A 27,797-nucleotide genomic window follows, 5' to 3' on the forward strand; every position below is an offset into this window, starting at 1 on the left:
TGCCATAGGCTTTCTTATGTACGCACCAGTTCAAGACAAAAATGGGACTTAACAATAAAGAAAAATTAGATAATAAAATGAAATGGAACAATTTTTTGTTCTCCTTGTGTTAATAGCAACATATGTGTACAATAATAGTGATATCCGATTGTGATATGGCTATATAAAATTAATTGAGGATGTAATTTTTACAGGTTAACGTGTCACACCCACTGTACTTCATATATAGATTAACTTGAACTGGCTTAAATAACAAAATTATTAGTTATTACAATTATTAATATTAGTATTGTATATAAGGTGCTAATTATGAGTTATCATATTGGGCCAAGAAACTCAATATTGGTAACTGCTAATAACATCCCCTTGACACAAGCACTGGCAAAGTTCACAACTTTATATGTAAATTCAGATGTTATTTCTTTCTACTTTGGCTACAAAAATAAAATATGACAGAGTAGCCAATATAAATGTGGATTCAAATTTTGTTCCATGGATATTACCTGAAAACACAATAATCTTTTCACAGCTCTAACCTCATGACAGTGTCTGCTAACTGCTTTAACAGTTGCATGTGCAATGGGACGCTGCAGTCTATTGGACTGCAAACAGGGGCTAGCAAACAACTTATGGATGAGTAAACAAGAAAAAGAACCAACTAAGATGCCATGCAGACAACAGCAGAACTTAAGTCCAAAAGTACACAAAATAACTTTTGCTTCTGCCAATTTAAGCTAGCGTCAAATACACTTAAATCAGTGCAATGCTGCAATAGTGCTGCAATAATTTCCAGCAAAGAGAGGTTTAGGGGTGGTTTAGGTACAGAGATCTTCCAGTAGTCTGACTGTGCTCAGATAGGAAACAAATATTCCCTCGGGGCAGTGTGTGGTTAAATTCAGAATTTAATGTTTATAATGTGTTTACAGCTCATCTGCTTAATGACTTCTTTTCATAGTCAGACTTTCATTTACTAATCAGCACTTGCAGAAATCCTGATGCCAAAGCACCAGTAAAGTCTCTTTAAATGCTATGGAAATCCAGCCTTACACTGTGTGATTCCAGCGGACTTATGTTTGTTGCATGTCACACTGTGGTCAGATGTAATCTTAACCAAACTCCATGAGAGAAAATCCCACTTGTGCTGAAAGTCTACTATACAATACATGACTGTACCATAAAGTGCTTCTTGCAATAAACCCATGATGCTAGAAAATTACGATATTTTGCTTGTCATCCATATACGACATTTTTGCCAAAAGGAGACATCAAATAGGCATTCTCTCTGCTGCCACAATTCCACAAAACATTCTTCTTTTGAGCCCGACATAGTTCGTTTTCAAGTTGCTATACTGCTATTGATTTGAAAATGGTGCATGGGTTGTCCATGATTCCAGGCTGCTCCATATTAGTTGGTTTTAGACACGTGTTGTAGCAGTGTCTGTGGCATACGAAACATTACACATTCAATGATTTTAACTCACGACCAAAGAAATTTTTCATGATATGAAATTGTTGTGTGACAACACAATTATCAAGAAAATTACACAGTGGCTTTAAAAACCATATTCAGATATGTGATTCTATCTTGAAAAATATACCATCAAGCCAGCCCTAGAGGGTGATAATACATAGCCTTGCCTGACAATCACGAAGACACAAAGCCACATAGTACATCAAGATAACATCTGTTTTAACTGCTTCATGGTTCAATTATAAACTTAAGGTTATAATTTTATTTTGGACTTTCCTGAATTTCTGCTGTCAATTGAGATTATGCATCAGAATGATTAGCTCTTTAAAATCAGAATGAGTGGCAGTTTTCATATTAGGCCATAGCATATGGTGTACTTTTGTAGTAACAAGCAAAATTTCATCAAAAGCAACATTATAAAGTGTATGAGCCACCACATTTGTGTAATGAAGGACCTACATTTGTAGCCAACCCTTGATAACATTCTATCCCATTTCAACAGGGTTAGATCAGATAACTGCAGTAATGTTTAAGTTAGTTCCACTGGCAAGCAGAACTGAAATACCATTTTAGAGCAGTTTAGTCGACTAACAATCAGAAGGTTACCAGTTCAAGCCCAATTATTGCCAAGTTGCCACTGTTGGGCCCCTGAGCATAGCCCTTAATCTTCAATTGCTCAAGTTGTATTCAGTCATAACTGTAAGTCGCTCTGAATAAAAGCATCAAGTAAATGTGGTGAGCTTGGTGAGAGCTCATCACAACAAGGTGTGGTAGCAGCTGATCCTAGTGCTCAGTGACTACTCTATAAATACATAGCAATGTGAATGCCAGCTAAAACCTGAGCTTCCATCACATTTTTTATTTTGCATATTTATTTTAGAATAAAGTATATATGCAAAATATCAAAGATTAAATTAGGAACTTTGAAAGCATCTTCAAGATCAAACTTAACTTTCGATTCAAGTAACATTTCTGAAAGAACAGGCATACATATATTTCTACATTCTGCATCAATTCTCTCCTCACCTATACTATTTATCTGCAATATGTGGTGCTTGCAGTATGCAGTACAGGCAAAACCATTGTTGCTTTGTTCCAACAGATGAAATCAATGAGTCCTTCATCCCTTTCCTTCCTTCCTGGTTGGCCTGATGGCTTAACCCACTGTACAGATAACCATCCTCCTGGGCTACCCCTGCAAATACGTGCACACACCTTCCTCTTAGTTGGCTTCAGCTCATCTCATTGTTCTCCCACTTCCTCTCCTTGTCTAGGTTTCCTGCACCAGCCCATATTCACCAACCCCCAGAAGAGTACTTCACTAACAGATGGCTTGGAGGTTGGGCAACACATGGATGGGGAGGGAGTTATACTTTCTTTCCCCCAGTTAGTGTTAGATATGTCAGCATGTGCCAATGCAATTACTTTATCAGAAAAAACAGGGCTGGGCTTCAGTGTTAGCTCCTCTGGATTGATGATTGGATTATAGTTCAATGCTAATTTAAGAGATCAGGCAGCATGCTCCTCTCAGACTGGTATTTTACCAACACACCAAAATCCACTTAGCCTCTAAAGTGGATTTAAACAATATCATAAATTCCATGAAAGTGAAACAAAATCAAATGTGCAAGATCTTAAAATTCAATAGCAAATTATTAAAACCTTAAAACAATTTCAGGAACAGATGATTTTTGTGCTAATCTGGTCAGTCACACTGAATATAATACATGGCGTAGAGTTCCCAGAGTTCTGCCTAATCTCAAGATTCAGAACAAACAGACTAAACGTTTTAGCTATTTGAGGTCTGCTACATGGACTTGCTAGCATGCATAGATCATTACCTGAAAAGATGTGAAGAAGCTTTATCACCAAATATAACCATAAAAAAGGCTATTAATTAACAACTCTGATATCAGTACTTCTGACGAAGCAAGGGCTTGAATTTGAGCTCAAGCCCATTTCCTACTATTACAAGAAAAACAAGTCATCAAATTGTGCAGAAAAAATCTACAGGGAAATTAAATTATTCATATGTGAATTTTAATTTAAATGCTCCAAATCAGCCTGGGAAGAACACCTGACCTCAAATGCAAATAAAGTCTTCCCCAAAGCAGATGAATTCACAATGCACTCGGTTTTAAGTTTAGGTTTTAAAACTTAAATTCATTAAAAACAGAAATGGAAACTAAACTTTCTGCTTCAAAGTCTGCCATTGTGCTGATCATTTTGCTGATACACAGCTTTTTAAGAGCTGGTCTGCATGGTGGAGTGAGAGTGTGTGTATGTGTGTGTGTGTGTGTGTGTGTGTGTACATCTGGTACAGCAGCATGGATACTGAGCACCAAAGTCAGCTCCCTGGTGCCCACACAGCTTTTTAATCAACGGTTAGCAGTCGGATGTGGACAGGGGCTAACAGGGATCATGGCAGCAGTTTCCCAGAACTAAGATGGCTTATAGGCTGGGAGTCACACACTGCCTGCTAGCCCCTAACTCTGCACGTTGATCACGGGCCCCACCTACCGCGCAATCTCCCATCTGCTTAACCATTACAAATTAAAAGTGTTATCGTCCCCTCCCCCCTCTACCAAAATAAAATGAGACAGCAAGAGAACACGAATTATGGCTGCCAGGCAGCAGCAATAGCCAATGAGTGATGGCTTGGCAGGATGTACGAGCCGGGCAAGGAATTTAAAGCATTCCCCCTTCTTGCCTTCTTTTCCCCCTTTTTGAGTGGGCACTGCCAGTGACTGCTAATCCCTACTTCTGTTTAAAGAAGATTAAATATTGTTAAAGGATTTGTTCGCTCTGAAGGATTTAATGTGGGCTGTGGAAACCTCTGGGAGATCATTGGCTACTGGAATGCCTGCACTTTCATAGACTGGTGGCTTAAGTGAGTATCACTACTGCCCTATTTCTTTGTGGCACCATGAAGCAGGGAGAAGCAATTTCTCCACAAACATCAACCCCATGTTTTTTCACCCAATCCGAGCAGATCACAGGTCAGGAGTGAAGGGCTAATGACTGCATTAGGCCCCTTTTCAGAACAAAGGTTATGCTCCAGCTCTCCCAGGGACATGCTTTCGTCAAGAGTGCTTGATCTAAAGCACCAAATTACTTTATTAGTCACTTTGACAATAGCAACAGCCAGCTCTGTTTTCAGTGAGCTGCACCAGCATAAAGGTGGCATAATCAAAGTGACCAGGCTCTTTTCAAAATAAGCCAACTTCCTTAGGAAGCAGATTTGCTGTAGGCATATTCAAAGCATTAAACACATTACTCAGCCAAGAAAAACTGTATCTAGGAAATGATGAAAAAGAGTGCCAAAACTAATATTCCCTTAGTTTGGCTTGTAAAATACTGAAGTGAAATGTCTCGAGATCACTTAAGGTTTAAAAGACATTTAAATGATTTAAATATTTTACTTACAGAAGATCGGAGGTGTAAGCAACCACAGGGGTACAGCTCTCCCCCAATGTGGTGCATCATTTAAAACTGATACAGGCACATTAGACAGGCCCAGTCTCCCCAAAGCACTGTTGTGTTATGTAGCATAAAGCATTAGTGAGACAGGTTGTTTGAAAATGATAGGTACTCTACCACTTATAATCATTTTACAATCATCTTATAGTCATCCCTTTTTAACCTTACTGCAGGTCAATAAGCCAATGTGACCACAGAGGATGAAAAATCCTAATAGTAATTTTTTGCAGGCAGAATCGGTGGCAGCTAAATTCACAGGCCACCTACCCAAGGCCTGTGATCTGTCAGATACTATTAACAGCCAATCCAAAGCTGTTGGCTCGCATGTTTTATATACCGAGAAGCCAATCCAAAGCTGTTAGTTCACATGTTGTATACATTGAGCAGCTAATCCAAAGCTGTTGACTCACATGTTGTATACACTAAGCAGCCAATCTGCAGTCCGAGCCTGTTGACTTGCATGGTGTTTAGATTGTGCTCTGCTCCAGGAGTTGGCGTCATTATCCTAAAAGCTGCCATAAACATGATGAATCAGCTAGGGAGAGCAGGCGGTCCCATTTCTGAGAGGACACCAATGATACAGATCCTACACTGCCAAAGGAAGTAAAGTGCTCAGGTTTATTTTACTGCTGACTAACTATATCCCTTCTCACAAGTTTTAAGTGCCTGTTACCATTTAATGAAGCTATTCCACAGTAAATATGGAAAGCATGTAATTGTTCAAGTAATACTGTGATCTATTATGTTCTGGTGAAAATTAAAAATTTGAAAATAATTCAAAGTCCAGTAAATTTCATGGTCTGCTACTCTGCTCAAACCCAGTTATATTCATTTTAATGCATGTCATTATAATGTAAGCAAAATGACAAAAGTTAATTATCTCAATAATAATTTGGAATGATAATTACTGCATTTGTGTTTAGAAAGCAAGCTTAAAGAATGCCATTTTAGATGAGATTCATGTTCATAAAATCTAACATTTTGCTGGGGGTAAACATTTTTGTAAGATTTGACTGGCCATGCAATAAAACCTTGAAACAGTATCAATGTGTCTCACAGCCATGCCAGCCTGAAAAAAAGACAATGACAAATGCAATAATATACTGCTGATGCTTTTATTGCATTGTTAAAATGGCAATGCCAACACCCTAATGGATCATCCCGAACTGTAAATAGAGTTTGATCCAAGCTACTAGTGTGAAGACACGAGATGACCCTGCTGGAGCTCTAAATCAAAGTTTGACAGTTCTCACCACATTGCTATTACTCTGAATCACACTCACTAACACAAGATGAGCCTTCATTGGCCTTTAGAGTTTGATGCATGTTGTTGTCCAAAGCTAAAATATCACAGTCCACTAGACACAGGGCAGTGAGTTGTGAAATAAAGAGGATCAATAGAACATGTTGTAATGCCAATTCAGCGGTATAAATGCCCACAGATTTGTGCTGTTCTGTAAAATTACATTATAAATGTATGTCAAATATCATTCATTGTTGATTATATAATGGTATTAGTCACTGCCTGATTCAAGCATCCTATGATCAGACGTTTACACTGTTTTATTCATTAACATAAACCTAGAATTAAAAAAAAAAAACAAAGATCAAAACGAGCACGCAGATGTATGGGCTGCATCCAATTCTTTATGCATTTTTCTATTAATATATTAATTTAGCAAAGGGAAAACATGTTAAAATACATCATCTGAGTACAAGGGGAAAAGACATTCCCCAAAATCACACACCAGCATTTATTAGCAGTAATTGTGAGAGAAAAATGTTCAAGTCTGTTCAATCCTAAATCACAACCATGCTATGCTTGCCTTGCAGTAAGCTTTATCATCATTAACATACATTAAAAATATTAAAAGTGAATGCACAGTATGAAAATGCAGAGGTCTGATGAATTTTGAGAGAGCAGCAAATTACCAGTGGTACTGAAGACCCTTTCAGTACCATCCCTGAGCAAGTAACAGCATTAATACAGAGCAGGATGGTAATTTAGCCTGCCTTCAGTTAGAGCCCCAAACAGACTAACAAACTGGCATAGTAATATTCAGACACACAGACTGCAGCTGATGCATAATGCATAATATCATTACATGATTATGTTTGTCCCATATAACTCTTATGTCAATGGACTGTTACTAATACATTTATGGGGCCTTGAAGATCCTTCCAAGATGCAGGGAGACTCACTGAGACTATGCAAAGTGGGGACAGAGGAAGTGAACACTTTTCAAAACAAAGTCTTGGTTGAGATACTAGACTGAGTCATTTTTTCAACCAGGCTAGAAAAGAATATTGCCTATTTTAATTAATCAAGTGACTTCTTGGCTGTACACATAATCCTGAGGGGCCACATGGCATTGTGCATGAATATTTCTATCTGGGTTGATTAATAATTCCAGGTAAAAAAAAAAGACAAGATCATAAACAATGGGTTCTAATTTCATGTACTAAAGATATTAATTAAAATGGCCAGTAACCTGATTTGTTACAGCAAATAAATTGAAAAAATATAAGTGGGATCTTGTACTATATGCAAGGTTTTGCAGTTGATCTCAGATTTCTGAGTTACTATGGGGAAAGTGGCTAGACTATCCATTGACTCTGTTATTTAGTTTCCAGTGAAGATGATTGAGAATATATACCTGTGTATGTACCGTATGCATTTGTGTGTGGGTGGAAGAGGGGTCGAGAGAGAGAGAGAGAGAGAGAGACTTTGAAGTGAACAGAGTTTGAAAGAGAGAGAATAAAGAGAATAAAAAAGAATAAAAAACAAACATGTCAGATATAGAAAGAAAAAAATGAGAAAGAGGAAAGATGACACAAACACATGGAAACATGTTCCAGACAACAGTGATGTAACACACACAAAGTATTGCAACAGTATTAAAAAGTCCTTGAAAAATATTAATAATTTTTATAATCAAAAACATTCAACCAATTACTGGCAGACCTGCGCTTAAAGTTAGTGCTTCCTTCCTTTGCCTTTGGATAACACTATTTGATAAGGTTAACACATACAAAGGAGGAGACCATTCCTACACACAAAATTACTCTGGATCCTTCAGAGTCCTTGGTCTTCACTGGAGGATTCTCTTCTTTAGTTCACCTCACAGGCTTTCAATGGGGCTTAAGTCAGGGGAGTGAGATGGCTACTGAAAAAGCTTGATTCTGCCATTAGTAAACCATTTTTGGGTGGATTTAGAGGTATGCTTTGGATCATTAATCCAACCAAGACCCAATTTTAGCTTCCTGGCAAAAAAACACCAGATGCTGATCTAAAATACCTTGTTATTTTATTGAGTCTATGATGCAATGTATCCCAGCAAGATTATCAGGCTTTCAGAATAAAAACAATTCCCTAAATTCACTTATGCACCACTCAGATTAAGCTCTTTTTTGCATGAGTTGGAGTCTTTTTATGCTCACCCTCTTGGTGTAATAAAATCAGCCTATAGAGCAAATAGAATTGACTAAGATGCAATGCATAAAACAGAAATATGCTGAAGAGTATGAATGTGTGGTAGAGTCCGATATGGGTCACTTTAAACATGGTGACATCATGCTATACAATTTGTGCCAACAAGTGTCACAAAGCTAGTTCTAAAAGAAAAAAAAAAGAGTGAAAATGTACTCTTCCTTCTGCTCTCCATGGAAGCTCATCACAACCAACAATGACACACCTCACATTGCCAATTGCTAAACAAGCTAATTAGCTACAGTAACTAAAATAAAAATATTGATACAAAGATTATTTGAGTCATCTACAGCAACTATATGATGCATCTACAAAACATCGAAAAGCCTAAACAGGTATCAGATGTGATTTTAGGTGGACTTCTCCTTAAAATCATTTTGTATTTAGTTAACCAATTTGTGGATTCCAGACACAATTTAGGCTACACATAAAAAGTAAAATGTTATGTTTAAACAGTCAATTTTTAAATACTACATATGTATACATTGCACTACACAACCCTGTCAGGTAATTAGGTAATTATACATGAATAACAGATCTTATGAGAACATGGAAGGAGCTGTTGGGTGAATTTAACAGAGGTCACTCCCAAGCTTTCAACCTTTCTGCTTCCAGTAGGATAAAACTAACTCAGAGGGAAAGACAATCTGTTAGGAGCAACGGCCAATGAGATGATCTTTACAAAACATTTGCCTACATTAATGTGTTGAAATCAATAGCGAGGGCTCAACAATTAGACGGAACTATAGTCTAAATACAGAGATTTTAGCACCGCACATTTCACACTTATTAAAAGGAAAAAACATAAATCATCATATATTTCCTGAAAGTGGAGCCAAATTTTGTGACACAGTAAAGATGATGTTCATAAAAATGCCTTTCACCCAGTTAATAGCCTATATTTCTTCATCCAGATCATCTAAGGGGAAGTCCAACCCTATTGATGACGTATGTTTATATTACTGTACTGAATAAAGTCCAGTTCTCATGTACTTATGATTCTCTGAGCTCATTTCTGCTTCACGGCAGATCTTACCACCCCAAGACTGATATGAGAACTCTCAATGCTCAATTCCCCCCCAAAATGTGTCCTTCTCAAATACACTGGATTTAGTAGAGATTCAATGCCACTCAAATAAATCTGGCATACTTAATTTCAGAAAATGCAATTTTAAATTGCATCTAGCTTGCATTATTTTTAATAAAATGATTAAAGTTTGTTGGATCATATGTGTTTCTTGATTCATTAAAAAACACCCACAGGACACTCATCTGTAATAACTGATACGAGAGGATGCTCATATGCAGTAAAACATATGGCAACTTGATAGAGGGATCGCTGCATATTGTTGTCTTCTGCTTTAATCACTACTGAAAAAGTCAAAACCATAATGACAATGCACAATGTATGGTGTACCCCTCCTTGCCTGCACAGAGATATCCAAAGAGCCTTTAGGATTAAATATTAAATGTCTTAGAAATAGGTCAACAACACAAATCTTTTGTATTCCTGCCATCCTACTATTGTAGTTGGCTTTTTAGACCAAATTTCCTGTTAACAAACCAAAGCACCAACTGCAGTCAAGCAATATTAATCCATTGTTATGAGACAGATAACACTTGTCTTGATCTAAATGAGTATACCAGCCAACTCAATAATGTTTGAGCAAATATTATCAAACAATTACAAAGCTCCTAGAAAAAGTCTAAAAGGAGATCCAATTGTGCCAACACCAAATACTCCTTTGTTTAGCCTAAACATAACATTCTGCACTATGACCTTTGTGAGTCTCCAGAACATAAGGTTTCTTGTTCATTGCAGTTAGCTCTGCCTATTATGACAGCTATTCTTTGTTCAGCAATGCAGTACTTGTGCTCATTTTTTTCTCTCATTCTCCAGAACAGATATCTTTCACATGAAGTGAGTGAGACAACACTGGCCAATTTACACAGAAAACACTTTAATCTTTGAGCAATGCAGCCCAAGTTGGACTTTAGAAGTTCTGTCTGTGTGGAATACATCAGGTAATTTTCCCTCAGTAAATGCATGTGTCGCAAGTGTCTGTCCTTTCTCAGCAGCTGCTATATCACAGCAGGGGTCCAGCACATTGAAAAGGTTAATAGGATCATTTGCACCTAATGTGTGTTGGTGTGATGGAAACTGTGACACTGCAAAAACAAAGCCTTTACAACCATTCCATTCCTGGCACTTCTCCACCTAACACTGTTACTGTGTGGCATTGCCTTTAAATACATTACAGTTGACCGGTGAAAGGGTAAATCATAAATACAGGTGCACAGAGAAGGGATATTTGCACTACATACATAACATGCTCGACTGAATCTAAAATGTTTCTTTGGCTGTCAAATGTAAAATGCTCAAGAACATCGGAGAAACTGAACTAGCAGTCACTTAATGCCTTTATTTATGAGTGTCATTAAATAATTTCATTGAATTCATTAAAATACCCAAATACTTAAAATTAAGCATGCAACAGGGAACAAGGGGAACAAAGCAAGTAATCACATAAATGTTTTTACAATACATCACAAATAAGCGATAATACATCCAGTATAAGATGTAAATGAAAAAGAGAAGCATAATAAGGATATTGTACAGTAGTGCCAGTACATTAGGGCTTAAATACAGCTTTATGTGCATTAAAAAATGACATCCAGTTCAGAGAGGCATTCACCTGATTGTGCCTACATACTGTGACCTAAGCCACAAAACCCATTAACCCATTAAAAGTTAACTGAATATTTATGCCATCATCGATGATAACATAGCCTCTGTTTAGTGGCTACATGGCAACTTAAAACAGTTAACAAATTAATTGTAAAACGGTTTAGTCAGGCTTTTGTGATTTTCGATTGTGGCTTTGTACCACCCATGGACAGTATCACTAGCTTCATCTCATGTTCTCATAAATTAAAATAGCACCAACTGTTGTGGAAACATTTGCATAAATGGTAAAATAGGATACATATCTTGAAATGGGTTTAGGCTAATAGTCCCCAACTTACCCTGATCCTTCTCATGGCAGCAACTATTTCCACACGGCTGTTGGGTCGCGCCACATCCAGACTACCAATGTACTGACGACAAAATGAAAACAAAAAAACAAAAACAAAGAATAAGTATGCAACGAGCACATGTTCTTCAACAATGAGATCAACTCATTTTAGATTTATACCCATCCTGTTTTAAACATTAGTCGATCTAGTTATCTTACATGCACAAAAAAGTGGCCTGGCAACTTATCATATCCCAATACTGTTAACAGGTAGATTTACAGAGGCATACCAGATTAATCATCTCAGATAGGGCTAGTTATAAATTTAATACAGGTAGGCAGAATGCAGAGTGTAATAGTCTACTCCGAATAGTTATTCCCGCCGTTGTAAATAGGCCTATGTTGAACAAACATAAAGAAACACACCTTTGCTTCGAAATTAATACCGTGTTGGAATGCTTCCTCGTTATGCAAAGGAATCCGCAAGTCATGTCCATCATCCACTAAATTGTACTTTGTTTTCACTGGCATGATTGCGATCTTCAGTACGTCAACATAAACAATGGAAATAAATGTTCGTAGATCAAGAAACTCAGCTTCAGTGGTCCATGTTGTTTCCTTCGTCCGAGGTCACAATTGTAGTACTGTGCGTGCTAGCTTGTCAGTGTAACTTTGTAAAAATCGCTCTTCAGTCAGTTGGTATTAGTGTCTTCTGAGCTATCGGTTTCTTCCGGTTTAAACAGAATACTTTACATTGACAGGTTTGACTCCCCGTTCCCTAGTTCTTGGCTAACCTGGCAAGCTTAAACAACAGATGAGCAAATATCCTGCTTCCTGGGTTTGCCCATTTCCAACAACTTCACGCCAGCGCCATAACTAAATCCACACATCCCTTGCGCATGGAGTGCCGAGAAGGAAAGCGTCATGGCTGAGCCGGGGAATCCCACCTGCTTTCACTGGAACACAGCTTTATCACATTTTTTGTAGGAGGAGAAAAACACCGCTTTTGTTCAGCTCTCCGGTCTGTTTAGGAAAGCTGCTAATGGCACCTAGCGGTGGGATACAAAACCAAACGCTACGCTTTTGAACGAAGAACTCGGTTCGGTATTGTGTTAAGGGACGGGGGAAAGTTGAAATGTTATGGGTTGCCATTCGGAGACTCGTTCAGTAAAATGAAAGTGGAATTTGTCGGCTCGTTGTCATTGTACTTTAAAAAGCTTTACAATCCTAATGTAGCCTAACAAGCCACGAGAGGTCATACGTTAGCGCCAGTGATTTTACCACGTATTTTAGGGTGTTCCGCACGACTGTTGTTGTTTGTTTTGTTTTATCAAGTTAACATATAGGCTGTCATCTTTCAGATATACAGGTTGAGAAAATAAAGTTCTCAGGACAACACTATTCAGAGGAAACCATGGGACTATATGTCCAATAGTTGTTGGGGTTCCTGTGCGTCATTTAATTGTTTTGGTACATTAAGCCACGTTCAGCATTTTCTGTATAATGGGTTTAAATTGAGAAAAAAGTATCGTAAATAGATTACATTATTCTTAAAAGACAGGTTCAGCCTATTGGTAGTAAAACGCACCCATGGACTCACAGTAATATGTGAGCGAAATTTGGTGTACCTAGGTCAATGTATAGCCTACTAAACCACGTTAAAGAACAGTATATTTTCTGTACTAAGTCAGACTATTAAATATATTTACTGTACTAAATTTAAAAAAGTAAACAAAGATTAAGAAAACATGCTAAGTTGAAATACAAGCTTCTCCGACAACATTGCTACAGCCAGTATGTTTTCCTTTGTCATTTTCATTCCGCACCATAAAGTTTGTTTGTGTTTTGGTTTGTGCTCTCACCCAGTGACCATTTTTGCAGTACCATTTCGACAACCCTGGTTGCCAGATATGAAATAAATTGGCTGGAAAAGGCAGCGTGCTGTAGCCATGGAAACAAGCAAACTATCAACAGTTAATGTTGCAATGTGCCAAAAAGAATCCTTATAAAAGATACCATGAATGCGAGTAAATATTGGCGATGTGTTTGAAAGGTGGAGGCAACTTATGTCCCAGAAAAACGGATACCGACTTGGCACACACACAAGTTAGAGTTGTGACTCTGGCATGACCTTGTGGGTCATTTAGGCTCATTAACCTTGTTGGATTGTGCGCCCTGTGTCACATTCCGAAGTAGTTTCTCCGTTTATTTTCCTGTCAATCTGAGTTCTTTTATTGTCTGTTTTCATTTGTCTGACTTCTGAGTGTTTACTGTTTAGTGTCTTCCTCCGAAGTATTGCCACTTCATATTACTGTTCTTGTTTTTTTTAATGTGTGTATTGGTGTCTAGCTTCATCCTCGAAGTATTGCCACTTCATATTACTGTTCTCCTTGTTTTTTAATGTGTCTATTGATGTCTTGGGTCATCCATTTTCCTGGTTAACTGACCTGTCGCGTTGTCCTTGATTTTAATTATTCTCCTAGGGCTCCATACAAGAACCTCTGTCGAGTGAGCTTCAGCTAAGGTTAGCTAACCCTAACTAATTCATCACGGCTACTAATAGGGATGGACATTTTAAGTCATTTCAGCATTCGAATACGCGCATTCAGACTATGGTCAGTGTGCAGCTGGGTTATCAACACAGACTGTATATTTGTATGTGTATGTATATGGTTATCAAGGCAGCAAGTATTTGAGAAAGCTGGTGAAGTGACTAGTGCTGGCTAATGCTGATAGGTAGCTTAGCTAACTAACCTAACTATCCTATCTAATAGAAACCATGTAGTTAGCTAGTCTACTCGTTTTTAGATGAGTTTATTCATTAACGTGACAGAATCAATGTATGTGGTCACATTTCGGTACCGTTAGGTTGCTGTGTAGCTAGATGTTTTAGTGAAACGATGTACAAGGATTTTCTGTGTAAACAGGTTTATAGCTTCACTTGACACCAGTGAGGGCACTGATCTGCATTGGCCTGTAACATAAAGTAGGTTACTTCTTCGAAATAAATATGTGATTTTGTCTATACATTGTCTTTTCAATTGAACAGTATATTAACGGGGTCTAGAAAATATTAATTATTAATTAATTAATATCTAGCTCCAGAGTGTTTTTTTTTTCTTTTCTGAGCAGTGGGTTTTTGGTTTTGAGATAACAGGTTTTGCTTCGGCTACCGTAACGTTACTTAGCCAGCCACGCATCTAGCTAGGTTAGCTAACCTACCTAACATTGGCAGAGTCATAAAAAATCCACGAGCTGGTTAATGACACTAAAACATTGCAAACGTACATTAGCTGATCAACTTCCAGTATAGGACTCGTCACTTGCCAATGTCAAAGTTTGCAAATGTGCTCAGTTATGTAGGGCCCTGTCCTCAACCTGGCAACCCGCACGAGCTGGACTGAGGCAGACAACTATCCAATATTTTGAATTTGGATTGCGGTGCTCATTTTAAACGCTTGATGTCTGTATTCCATGTTGGTCCTTTTAGCATTTTAACCCCCAGAATGTCCCTACAAACTAGACCACTCTTTTCTAAGGTAGAAGGTAGGCGGAAGGTGGAAGGTAGGCGTTTTATGTATTTTACCAAACCAAATATAACCAAAATAACACAACATAAGATCAGCCAGAGTTGGCTATGCTGCATAAATTGTTGTAAGCCTACAATTACTAGATTTTGTTGCATACACAAACAAATCCTAAACTCTGAATTAATCTACTGTCACAGAAGGCTCCATGACTTTTTTGGCACAACATTTGTTTGTTCAAATGCTTCAGGACATAGATTAACAAACAGGCTATTTGATTAAAACATTTGAAATAAATCATTTTATTCAGAAAACTCTCCAAAAGGGAGGAAAGAAATAGTCAACAAAACAGGTGAAATTGTTTTAACATTTTGTTTCTGAGCAATATTAGGATACATTGTACTATATTACATTATACTGTTATTATTTGGTAAGTGGAAGTAGAAAGTTCTCTTGTTCCAGTCAGGCTTGCTGGCATTCAATATAAGGCAGTATTCCTGACACCACTCATGCTGTCTGTTGGCTTCTTTCGTTTCAAAGTAGACTGCTCTTTTGGAGGTTGTCAATTGACAGCTAACTTGACTGTGAATATTTGGAACATTATTGTGAAGAATTAGGGAAATAAGACTAAGAGCATTCACCCAAACCTTTTAGATGACCCTTGGGACCCAAATTAGGTTTTTCTAACAACCTATGACTACACACAAATGTCCCATGAGCTGTAAGGTGCTAGGTAGTTTGAGCATTCACCATTTATCCCTTTTACACAGGCTATAATATCTCTCCATAACCATGTTCCAAAACTAACAACTAGAGCAGATCAAATGCTCATCTTTAACACGTCTCTAACCAAGCACAGTAGTAATACAATGTGGAACGTCACTCTTGTAAAAAACATGAGGTTTCACCTCATAAATTCATGTGCTTAAATAGTTAAGTTTGCAGTTTTTTCTACATGGTAGTACAATGTCATGCTCTACTTAATATCTTGATATATACTTAGAATAAAAATATAGAACAAATAATGTGTACTAAAAGTACATCTTAGTAGAGACTAGCTTGCACATCGCTGCAATAAACTAACAGTAGACCTCCTCAACACTTTCTTTTTGTCACAGGAAGGTAGATTCAATCTTTATGTCTGGATCCCTGCTTTCAAAACAAACAATAAAAGCAGCAAAACCATAGAAATACAGTTTTCAAAGGTTTTCAGTAACTTTGCAGCCTTGATGGAAAATATTATTATTATTTATGCAATGGCCATAAGAGTTTTTTTCCCCCCCAGTAAAATCGTAATCTTTGATAAATTGCCAGATGCATTTCATTATAAACATAAACCACAAAAGTTTTTAAAAAAGTGTTATTGACTGATAGTTAAGGAGTAATCAGTCATTTTTACGACCATAAAGTGTTAAAAGCAATAAAAAAGTAAACATAATAGTTATTATTATTTTATTTAATTTTTTTTCTATGTAACACAGCTCTCATGGATGTAGAATCAGATTGCTTTGTAGTCCCTGACTGAACCAGTTTATGTTCCATAGAGCGGTTCCCTCACATGGAACTATCCATGTTTAAAATAGATTTAGGTCAGAAATTTTAATTCATCCAGGTCACTGTAACTAGGTCTCAGTATAATGCCTGTTTCATAATGTAAAAAAACATTACTGGAAAAATTACTTATTGCTCCTTTAACAGATAACAAAAATGACTCATCTCTTAGCAGATGAGATGTAAGGAATGTTGCAATGCCATCAAATACCGCAAAGGGGCACTCTTGTTGTGCAGTATGAACAAGATGGACAGAATGAACAGGAGAACATTTCACACAGACAAGCACATTGTAAAGTGCTCTTACATGATCCATGGACCTTGTTCTCTGCCTATCGTGACAATGAATATAAAATCTGTAGGATATGTGAGAATGCCAGTCATGAACCAGAAATAAAGGCAGAAGCAGTTACTCAAACCTAAGATTGACACCCAAATTGCTATTGTATATAGCAGCAGGTAGCCTGAATGCTTTTGTATCCTATTCACATCACCAGTGTAGCTTCCCTTTGTTAATCTACTTTGTGTTCAAATTGTGCAGTGCAAAAAGGCAAAATGCGAACCAAACAGTGTTATCACAACACACAGGAAGGACTGGCATTCCCTTACCAGCCTTAACCCACATTGCTTTGAACTGCAAAACTGTTCAAGTGAATGATGACTTCTGAGAATTTACTTTGTCTCTTGTTTATATAGGCCAAGGTCATGTATCAAGCTTAGCATGTCTCAAAACGTCAGTCATTTATTTACCTTGAAGCCTGTTTTACAGTGAGACTACGAGAATTCTAGTGCAGGTGGAAGGGTATTGATTCAAATAACTCATTCTTATTACTCTACACAGAAAGAATGGGATTGATGATTAATTTATGCTGAAGTGTCAAATTTTGAATGATAACACACCTCTGACCTATCCTTGTATCCTGGTACCCGGTTTTGGAAATTAGAGTCCCTACCTTTGGTTCAGCTCAGTATGCTGTTATAGGCATGCCACATTGGCTTTACTATAATGGACACTTATGGCCACATGTATTTCAGGACATTTGCATGTAGAGTTATGTAATCTATATTAAAATGACCATCTAACCATGCATGAAAAAAAGGCTGCATTTTGAAGCTTCGATGCAGGGTGTCACTCAGGTTCTAATAATTGTTTAGGTAACACCTGTAGAGACTTAAACAGAGGTTTTCATGAATATATACTGATAGTGAGCAAGTGCATATATTGAAAATGACAATGAGAATCACAAAAGATTCTCATTTGATCAGTAACGTAGTGACACCATCACCAAATGCCTCAGTATAACACCATTATCATGTACCAGTGATGTCATCCTAACATGTCATGTCCCTGTCTGTAAACACATTCAAACTGTCATATATCATGTTCCTCAAGCTTTTTCCCTTGACCTTTAGGGACTTTGCAGCTTGGCGTCATCTATGGGTGGAGTGATGTAAGCTTGTGTTCCACCCTGCCCCCTCTCAGTATCCGTCACTCTTTTTTTCCCACTCCAGCCCTCTCCCGTGGACCACAGGGCTGGTGTATGATTGGTGGCCTGCTAGTCCCTAAGAAGACCTCCAATGAAGGTCATGTAGTGCTCCCTATGTCAGCTATTTTTGCCTCAATATGACACAGGCATATACTGCTCATTTGAATGAACAGGCTGCAATAGATTCAGAAATATTTAGACTTTCAGTTGTTTCACATTAAATTTTTAATGGCTATAATTGCCAAATTTACTCATCAATCTACACTTAACCATCCATAACATTTTTTGAAAGTTTAAATAAATAATTAAAAATAAACAACTGAAATGTCTTATTCACAAAAATACATAGAACCTTTGCTGTGGCATGTCCTGTTTGTTTTAACTGAGTTGTGTCTAGAACTCAGATTGAGTTCACCTGTTTGGATTTGAATTGATTTGACAAAGATTGGATAGGCATCCACATGGGTCTGTAAGGACCACAGTTCACTCTATATTGTCTATGTTTTGCTCATTTGTGGTCATCACAGAAAGATAACATGCTATTCGTTTTTCATCTTATATGGCACAGACCTTTCTTCATTTTAACCAAATAAATAATTTATTCTTTGATGTAATAACTTCAGGGTTAAAGTCTTTCTAGTTGCTGTTGTAAGCTATGATGAAGAGAAAGGGAATGGAAATTGACACAGTGTAACCTAAGTTGAATTGGCAGTTAGTAATGTTGGCTATTATCTGGCTGCTGCTGATTGGAACAAATTTTCTACTATACATAATGAATGTTTAAAAACATTTGGGTGAATAGACATGTCAAAGCACAATTTTACAAGTTTTACAGATTCATGTCCTTAGTATGCCTATTAAAACCCCAAAATGTAATTGAATTACCTCTGAATTTAAACCTTTTTAGTTCTGCTATTCATCTTTGGTAGACTGTTATGGAATGGCTGTACAGGTTAGTAAAGGCCTCTAAGCCTAAAAGGTAATATGACCAGTATTAACTTGTGGAGTCTGTAGTTAGTGAAACAGAAAAAGATGGAAATAACGGTCATTTTATAGTAGTAAGATTTACTCAAATATTTCTCACCTACATTTTTGCTAAGTTATAATTATTTAACCATCTTCATATATAATAAATATAATAATGTAAACCTGGCTTGTCCATGTCAGTTTATGTTAAGGAAAACAACAGAACAAAACTAATTTGTATGACATTTACTTGAAACAAGGAGTATAAGCTCACTTCATCTCTTGGTTCTTCTAAGATTTTCAGTGACAGGGAAAGGGAGGATAGATAGCTTGCAGCCACACACATACACAGACACCAGAATACACCAGATCAGAGATGAAAGAGGCAGTGCTTCTTTAAGCACCATCTGGTCAGATATAAATCTCTCCTGAATGCACGTAGCTCCACACTCACACGCACACAAACACCCTTTCACAAGTAGGTGCACACACAGATGTCTTATTTAGCCTCTCAATAACAAGGCTTGCTCAGCTACTTTTATTTAAATGTTTGAAGTCTGGAGGAATTCTCATTTAAAGCTAATTTAGAGACAATTACTAATTAAGTGCTAATCAGTATAAACTGAATGCTTGGCCTCAATTCAACTCAATTCAATGTTTCTAAGAACGGAAGCAAATTCACCTTTCACCTTTCACCTTGTGATGGCATGGTCTGTCTTTCTATATACAGATTGAATAAATTGGGTCATAAAAACAAGATAGGTGATAGATATATATATTAAAAAAAAAACTGTAGCCCAGCAGGTATCTGTTCACTTTACAACACTGCTGTCTTATTGTTTGAGTTAGTTGTGACATCAATTTATCAGATACAGTGAACTTTGAAGCTGAATATGAAATGGCATCTTTGGGCCTTTTATCAGCTCCTCTGTTGGGGGTGTTGCACTTAACTGTAAATATGATGGATATGTCAGACAATAGCAATAAATATAGTATTTCTAGGAGTTGCTGCATTTTTACTAGGATCTATTTTCACAAAACAAAGGAGTGTTGTGTTTTGCCTTCATGAGGAAATGTGTGTACTAAAATATCATCTCTTGCCTTACAGACATAGGCATCATGTTCATGTGCTTTTGGTTTTGGTTAAAAAGATTTTGTGAAGTATGGACCCTCATGTGCATGTGTGTGTCTGTGTGCCTGCATTTAATTTACATTTGAAACTACAATACTTCACTTCCGACACCTTGAAAGCTGAAAAAAATGTAAAAATACAGTAACATGCCTACATGCTCACACAGAATAAAATTCTGGGGAAAATCTTTCAAATAAACTCATTCTGCGGCCTGAAAGATTGTTCACTTAGCTGCCCTTTAGACAGGTGTGAGGCAATCATTGAACATTACGGCCCTGACAACCCCTGATTAATGAAGCCTTCTCTCAGGCAGACTCTGATTGAGTGCTGACCATGGTTGTTCTCACTGCTGGAGGCAGAGAGGCTCTATGTGTTGATAAGCCCCTGAATAGCACCTGTTTCTCAGTCAAGCTGGGCTGTGTACAGAACATCCTATAGCCTCCACTGAAAGGTGCTGCTGATAGACCAGCATCGCCAGCACAATAGACCTGATTTGAAGCACTACTGAAATCTGGATAGGAATAAGAATGGGAGGCTCTATGTAACCCAAAAACACAGGTGATTGCAATCAGTACTCTAACTCTGTTATCTCCTTCAGTTATCTTTACACCATGTCTCTCCAAGGTCTGCTGTTTTATGACTTCCTCTTTAAACCTAACATGTTTAACATGTCTGTTGTCTCATTCAGGCACACATTTATAATATATATTACTATGCTGCAGTGCATTTAGGTCAGTGAGTGTTACTTCTGGCCCTCTGTCATCAGCTGTAATTATGATTAAAATCAATAATCAATGAACCCTATGACACCAATACTCCTACAGATCCATTCAGCTAGAACTGATTCAATATGGCATTACAAGAGGTGAACCACCAAGTCATTGTGATCTGTTAAGTGGAACTGTAGAGTGAAGTGCAATGTGGAGTCAGGAGGGATGACCTCATAGGCCTCCTCCACACTGGGCTCTTTGATCACAGGATCTGCAGCAGTTTAACAGTAATCTCAGGAAGGTGCATAAGACAACACATTATGCTCCAGTTAATTCAGTTCCCATATGTCAATTGAGGTTTGGAAAATTCTTGGAGGTAGAACTGAACAAATTCAATCCGAATTGCTTCACTGTATACAATAAGCAGTATCTGGAAATCTACTGCATGAGATGGTGCCTATTTGTGTTGGGATCAGTGGTTACCCACAGTAAGAAAAACTGACCACATGTGAACAGGCTGCTTACAAAAAGTTAATAGAAGCTCTTTTGGAGAGTTATTCATTAGTGCTGAATTCTTCTATATAGCAGCAATACCTCTCTTTCTCTAATCTGCCATCAGACAACAATTTCAGAAATGGGGCCCATTGTGGCAGACTACACTGTTTGTACTTCCTCTGTGTTCTAGGCTCACATCCAGTTTCTAAATGTCCGCATATGAAAGCTGAAAGCTATTCAAAGGTAGAAAGCTACATTTTCCAGGAATAAAAGTAAAACACTGATTTTTTGGATGACAGCTGAAATGTTAAAAGCTCAGTTGATGGTCATTCACAATGGATAATGCAAAAGAATGGTGGGAACGCTTTATGGAGTTCATTGATAATAATTGCACACATAATATGTAATATTTTATTTTGGCTTTACAGAAATATTTCCATGATGTGAACCCAAATAAATTAGCCTTTTAACTCTTTGAATTCTGGTATAATTAATATTGTTATAAGAAGGCATTATTATCCTATATTAAATTAATGATTTATTGATTGTCATGTGATTCTCTCTCTCTTTCTCTCTCTCTGTCTTTCTCTCTCACACACACGCACACACCCATACATGCCTGCCACTATGAATACATGTAAACCAAAAAAAAATTAACTCAGCAGGTATAAGTTCAATATAAATTTTTGTTATATCTTCAATTTAGTCATGACCAATTTCAAATGGAAGATGCATCTATTTTATATCATGTCAACCCTGTGAGTGGGAGTGATAAAAGGTTCTTCCTGTGTTTATGATGCCTGTTATTATGGGTTGCTGAGGACCTCTCTTTGTTTAGAAGTGGATTCAGTTTCATAAAATTTGTAACAATCTGATTGGCTGACACTTGGCTTGGAGACAGACACCCTGCTCCCTGTCATTCATTATTCATCAATAAAAAATCACAAAGAACTGAGTCACAAGACCTTGTGTCTGTGAACATCACATTACACAGCTGAGATTCAAACTCAGTGACTTCGTGCAAACTTTACACAGCTTATCAACCCAGCATCAGGTGTGGCAGTATATAATGTCCTCTTGAAGAGCTTACATAGTCTGAGTCACGTCTTACATCAGGTGACAGGTGATAAAGTGATAGGCGGAGAGAACTACATCACATGAGCTTGATTATCACCTCCTCCCATTGACTCTACTCCCACCACGGGTGCAGTTATCAGACAGACTGAACTGCAGTGATTGCCTTGTAAAACTATGTAACAGTCTTAACATGCCTTGCTTGAATTTAGCTCTTTAGATGCTGGTTGTGTGTCTGGTGGTGAGATTGCTTTGCACTATACCAATATTATGACTGTCTCTTCATATCATAACAAAGCAACATTTAATATGCAGTATTATGACACTACAGGGCAGTAAACATGTTTGGTAATCTATTTACAGCAGACTGTTATACTTGGATTCAACACACAACATCATTCATAGAATATTGTTTTTAGGTGAGGACCTTTGTAATATAGGTTATGATACAATAAATGCCAGATTGCATATTATGTCTTGTAAAGAAATAGCCCCTGATAATAATTACACAGAAATGTATGTTTTAATTTCTGTGAACCTTGTGTCATACTAATTCATTTGCACAGAACAGGGTACAATGTGTTCTCAATTAAAGCTGAGATCACTGTGTATGGGTACCAGAACTCCACCCCCAGATCACATTTGGACTGTGGGCTTCTTCTGAGGGCACACATGCTCTGTGGTTCATTTTCAACAGCACCATTTGCTACACAGGCAGAGGCTTATGAGTCACTAAGTAAGTTAATTCACTGAAAACTGTTATTTATATTCAGTGACTGGAGCACTCTCCTGACGTAATGAAGTCTCTCTAACAGTGACATCTTCTACAGGTAGCATGGCCTAAATAGATTTTTCACCTTGGCATAGTTAATCTTTCCTCAAGGCTAGAGGCTAGGGGCAATACTAAGGCCATCAATTACCTTCTTTGAGAAACTGTCTTTTCTGCCCTAGTGTCTCAGTTAGATGGTTTGTCACATGTTACTTTTCAGAGGTCACTGAGGAGAGAAAATAATTAATTGACTGTGGAAACAAGGAATATTCGCCAGTTTACAAATGTTCTGTTTGGAACCTTAAATACAGAACATATTAACTTCAAAATGCATAAACCCGGGCCATAAACTAATATCTAATGAACTAAATGCTGAAAAATATTGTTAGAAATAATTACTGAAAACATAGATATGTAGACATAGCCAAAGGATCCTTGCAGTGTTTAATTTATTCCTGTTGATGGAACATGCATACCTCCCTTTCTTATGAACTTTACAACAGTCTCTAGGGTGTGTATATTTGTATATGTATTTTATTTTCAATTTCTCTGGAGAAAATGTGAACATTTTTGATGCATTCAGATTTATACATTTACAGTCATAAATTAATTAATAGACAGTTTCAGACTTATCAGAACCCTCACATCAAAAATGGCCTTAAACTTCAAGTGCAAATCTTTAAAACAGACATCATCATCTATTGTAAAATAAATGCAAATAACTTTTTTCTGTGCCCCAGTCTGTAAACACATACAGTGCCTTCACTCTGATTGGCTAGTACAGCTGCAGTCAGGGCTACCACGGTATAAAACAAGAGTCAGAGAAGGACACTCCTCTAAGAGTGTTAGGATCCATTCACTGACTACTCAAACGCTTCTCTCTTTGACTTGGATTTGTCTTATTTAACACCAACATGTGTAAGGGGCTTGCAGCCCTACCTGCAACATGCTTGAAAAGGTATGGATTACCTTTTGATGGTGATAAACTCTGTATTGCTTAATGGTTGTTTTGGTGTGTGTGTGTGTGTGTGTGTGTGTGTGTGTGTGTGTGTGTGTGTGTGTATGGATTATTTTAATCGTATTTGAAGATAATGTACACTATTTATAAAAGACGTTTTTATTAGCCATTAAATAGATGATGTGACAGCTCAGAATATTTGTTCATGAAATGAAAGAGAGCTTCTCTGTATTAGAAATGATTTCCTGTTAGCAAATTTCATTTTACACACACTTCTTGTACAGTGCAAAAGACATCAAGCATAAGATTGGGTTCCTGCTCCAGAAGCCAGAGCCTGTTCAGGAGCACAGGCTCCCTAAGGAAAAGGAGACGGCCACTGCAGTGAAAAGGTAAGGGGCAAAGAATGAGTTATCAGAGAGAACAGGAGCTTCATGAAAGCTTTCGATGTAAAAGATCTTTTTTGACCATTTTAAATAAAGATCTTTGATGCTGTGATTTATGAGAACACATTCAAGATGGTTAGAGGTGTCCAGTGTAAAGTGATTTAGAAGTTAATTGGAATTACTAGTGGCACAATTCAAAATACTGGGTAAATTAATTCATTGTAAAGTTACATTTATTTAAAAAAATCTGTTTTCAAATAATCAGACACCCAAGTTCCAGCATTGTACTATATAATTTTAATGTTTGTATTTTTTTAAATTTCAAATTCATTTTTAGCTGTGCTCATGTTGATACTGAGAAATGGAAAACATCATTTAACAACTTGATTAAGAATGAGGGTAAGTGTGCTGTTCATTTAGGTAAAGAACATAATATAAATAAAATTAAATCGATGAAAAACAAATTTCAAAGCCATTTTCTGCTAAAAGGGGATATTGTGTCAATTGGCAAAGTCTTGAGTAATGTGTACCTCGTCTTCACTGTCACGTTGCCCTTGACACATTGCACGATCCTGCTTTAAGGGATAACGAGGTTGTTTTCTTGCCTCGGCCAGCTTTGTGGTTGTTTTCTCATGCCTCTGGACATGTGCTACGTGTCCACAGCCTGCCCTTGCTGGCCTCAGGAAGAGCGTACATGTTCTGTTTTGCTGGACCCTGAGGGGTCAGCCACCAGAGGGACAGAGCTGAAGAGCTGTAGCTGTCTGAGAATCTCCTCAGACTCTAGGCACAGACCTCAGAGGATTAAATGTCCTCTGACCCTCAGCCTCCTCTTATTTCCCCAAAGGACTAAATTAGATAGCTGGAGGCAAAGTCCATTTCTATGACGCAATACTTAACAGTTTGGACTGGGGTTATTGGGAAGGCCTGAGATAGATGGCAGTGATGCATACATTTTTACTTTCAACTTTTCAAAATATTTTTATAGTTTTATATTTGCAAATAGCTCATTTTGCTGAGTTACAAATGTACAGTTAGTTATAAATATGTGTCTGTCAAACAACAAAGTGATGTAATGGGATTTTTTTTCCCCAGTTGGGCGGGTTGCATTTACAACCTTTTTGAAGTCTGAGTTCAGTCAGGAAAATATTGAATTCTGGGAGGCTTGTGAGGACTTCAAGAGAATGCCCACAGAAAATATGGAATTAAAAGCCAAACAGATCTTTGAGCAATACATCGATGTTGAGTCCCCAGAGCAGGTGAGTCAGTACTGTGCTCTGATTTAGAATGATTAACACCAGAGAAAAAGTTTTCAAGATTTTTGCTTGTGCTTAAAATGCAAAATTGTGCTCAAACCTCAGGTTAACTTGGACTCTGCAACAAGAGAAGAAACCAGAAGGAATTTGGAAAAGTGTGATATCAGCTGCTTTGATGAGGCTCAGAGTAAGATTTTTATACTGATGGAGAAAGACTCATATAGGCGCTTTCTGAAGTCCCAGCTGTTCCTAGACCTGTCACAACCACCCAGGGATGAAAAGCCCTGCGGCTTGCAGAGGAAGGGAACCTTTACTGAGTTTGGTCAGTGCCTCCTGTCACATTGTGCCTAACTTACACTTCTTCAGATGAACACTTATGACATGCACACCACCTCTTACACAGTAGAATCCTTTCATTTCTAAAAGAAACAAAAAACATTTAAGCAAGAGCTTAACAAGTAATACAGAAACTGCAGATCAGAATGTTCAGTATACAGATTGTTTTCTTAGAAGTCCTTTGTGGCTTTAATTCATTCCTCAACAATATGACCAAATTATTAATAAATTCCAATGTAGCGACTGAATATTCATTTTCTCTACTTTACTACAGTTGTAGGAAACTACAGGTAATTTGATACACCAAAGAAAATTACAGACTGAAATACATAACATTTCAGGTATAGACATCAAATAATAGTTACAACTACATGACTGTTACAGATAGGCTAGTAACATAATTGTTTTACATATGTTTGAGTCAGTGTGCAAGTTGTAGGACTATCATGTGCAGTACTGTTTGAAGATGGTAACTATCAACTAACCATATACAAATACACACATATATCCTATGTCTTATTAGTTATTTTCAGTGTTGTCAGTTACCAGTGTTAGTACCATTGTTGTTAGTTGCAAATTTCACTATTTAAATAAATTTGGTCCTTGTAATTATGGCTTAAACTCTGGAACATTAATGACAAATGAAAGTGATAAGATGTATTTTCAATATGTGATGATGTTGGTTTGTTCCAGTGCTGTGACATTCAAGTAATTACTATACCCTTAGTCACTTTCATCTTCATATTAGAATAAAAGGCTAACTGATGTTTACATATTTGTTCACCGATATTACATTTGTTTACTGTGTTGCATATATTTATTGTAATATTTATTAATAAAATAAATCTAATTTAAAATTTTCCCTGAGGTGTTTGAAAAATGATTAAAACACAACATACTGCATAAGGTATTGGGGACTTTTTATAAAAGGTATTCCACAAGGTTAGCGTATATTTATGACCAAGTAAATGTAAATTTGAACATACTTACATTAACATTTACAGCATTTGGCAGTTGCCCTCGTCCAAAGTGGCTTACAGAAATGCTTTGTAGTCTCTATCAAATACATATCCTCATGTAAGTATGGATAGGTCAGTGTCATGCTTGAAATATTATGAAGTATTTTCTTATGGTACAATGTATAAAACACCCAAAATGAATGTTGAACTTTCATATGAGGGAAGTAGAACTAAGAGCAGTTTTTGCTAAAATAACCCAGAGTTGGTTAGATCAGAAAACTGATTTTGACTTCTTTCACACTGTTAGAACTGGTTCAAAGTGACCAGTCCTTCAGGTTCGATCTCCTCCAAGTTCCCCTCTGCCCTCCGTCCTCTGTAGCCGGATCAATCCGGGGAAGTCAAGAGACACTGACACCAAGGTAGTGAATCAAGAGAGTTCCACTTTATTGAGGAAAGCACAGAGTATATATGTGTCCTATATCTACTATCTAAATCTACAAGGAAAAAGTGAGGCATGTTCTAAGGGTCTACGTAGAAGGGAAAGAAGACAAGGTTAGTAAAGATTAGATGTTCTCTGCATGAACGAGCCACAAGCTGTTCCCAAGTCTGCCATGAGACACTCCTGTGCTTAGAGAGAGACAGGGAGAGAGAGAGACAAAGGGAGGGGTAAAGGAGACAAGAAGAGGGAGAGGATGAGCTCGGGCGACCAGCTTGCCTTCAAGCCGCCATATCATGGGTG

At 37.4% G+C, this 27,797-nt stretch overlaps 2 protein-coding genes across 5 annotated transcripts in view; one reads left to right on the forward strand and one right to left on the reverse strand.

Moving 5' to 3' along the window:
* The window catches only part of nos1apa (nitric oxide synthase 1 (neuronal) adaptor protein a), a 75,773-nt gene extending 63,228 nt beyond the window's left edge, over window positions 1–12,545 (reverse strand). For 2 of the 4 annotated variants that reach the window (XM_026998823.2, XM_026998821.2), the window contains exons 1-2: window positions 11,885–12,545; window positions 11,469–11,540 (exon numbers count right to left, since the gene is read on the reverse strand). In XM_026998823.2, coding sequence (XP_026854624.2) covers window positions 11,469–11,540; window positions 11,885–11,989 — 177 coding nt within the window. In that variant the 5' untranslated portion in view covers window positions 11,990–12,545. The remainder of the gene's footprint in view (window positions 1–11,468; window positions 11,541–11,884) is intronic. The other 2 variants (XM_026998818.2, XM_026998819.2) reach the window with 2 other exon arrangements.
* Window positions 12,546–24,020: 11,475 nt separating this feature from the next.
* On the forward strand, window positions 24,021–26,919 carry rgs4 (regulator of G protein signaling 4). The gene is made up of 5 exons (XM_026998840.2): window positions 24,021–24,127; window positions 24,412–24,516; window positions 24,848–24,909; window positions 25,603–25,766; window positions 25,869–26,919. The coding sequence occupies exons 1-5, from the start codon at window positions 24,084–24,086 to the stop codon at window positions 26,112–26,114; spliced, it is 621 nt and encodes a 206-aa protein (XP_026854641.2). The 5' UTR covers window positions 24,021–24,083; the 3' UTR covers window positions 26,115–26,919.
* The last annotated feature ends 878 nt before the right edge of the window (window positions 26,920–27,797 follow it).

This window comes from Electrophorus electricus, chromosome 3 (genome assembly GCF_013358815.1).
Source record: "Electrophorus electricus isolate fEleEle1 chromosome 3, fEleEle1.pri, whole genome shotgun sequence".
NCBI classification, from domain to species: Eukaryota; Metazoa; Chordata; class Actinopteri; order Gymnotiformes; family Gymnotidae; genus Electrophorus; species Electrophorus electricus.

Excerpts from the sequence above, each read along its gene's own strand:
- rgs4 (XM_026998840.2), top strand. The coding sequence starts at position 24,084 with ATGTGTAAGGGGCTTGCAGCCCTACCTGCAACATGCTTGAAAAG. Across the intron at positions 24,910-25,602 it reads CAACTTGATTAAGAATGAGG|TTGGGCGGGTTGCATTTACA; the intron begins GTAAGTGTGCTG and ends TTTTTTCCCCAG. Across the intron at positions 25,767-25,868 it reads ATGTTGAGTCCCCAGAGCAG|GTTAACTTGGACTCTGCAAC; the intron begins GTGAGTCAGTAC and ends CTCAAACCTCAG.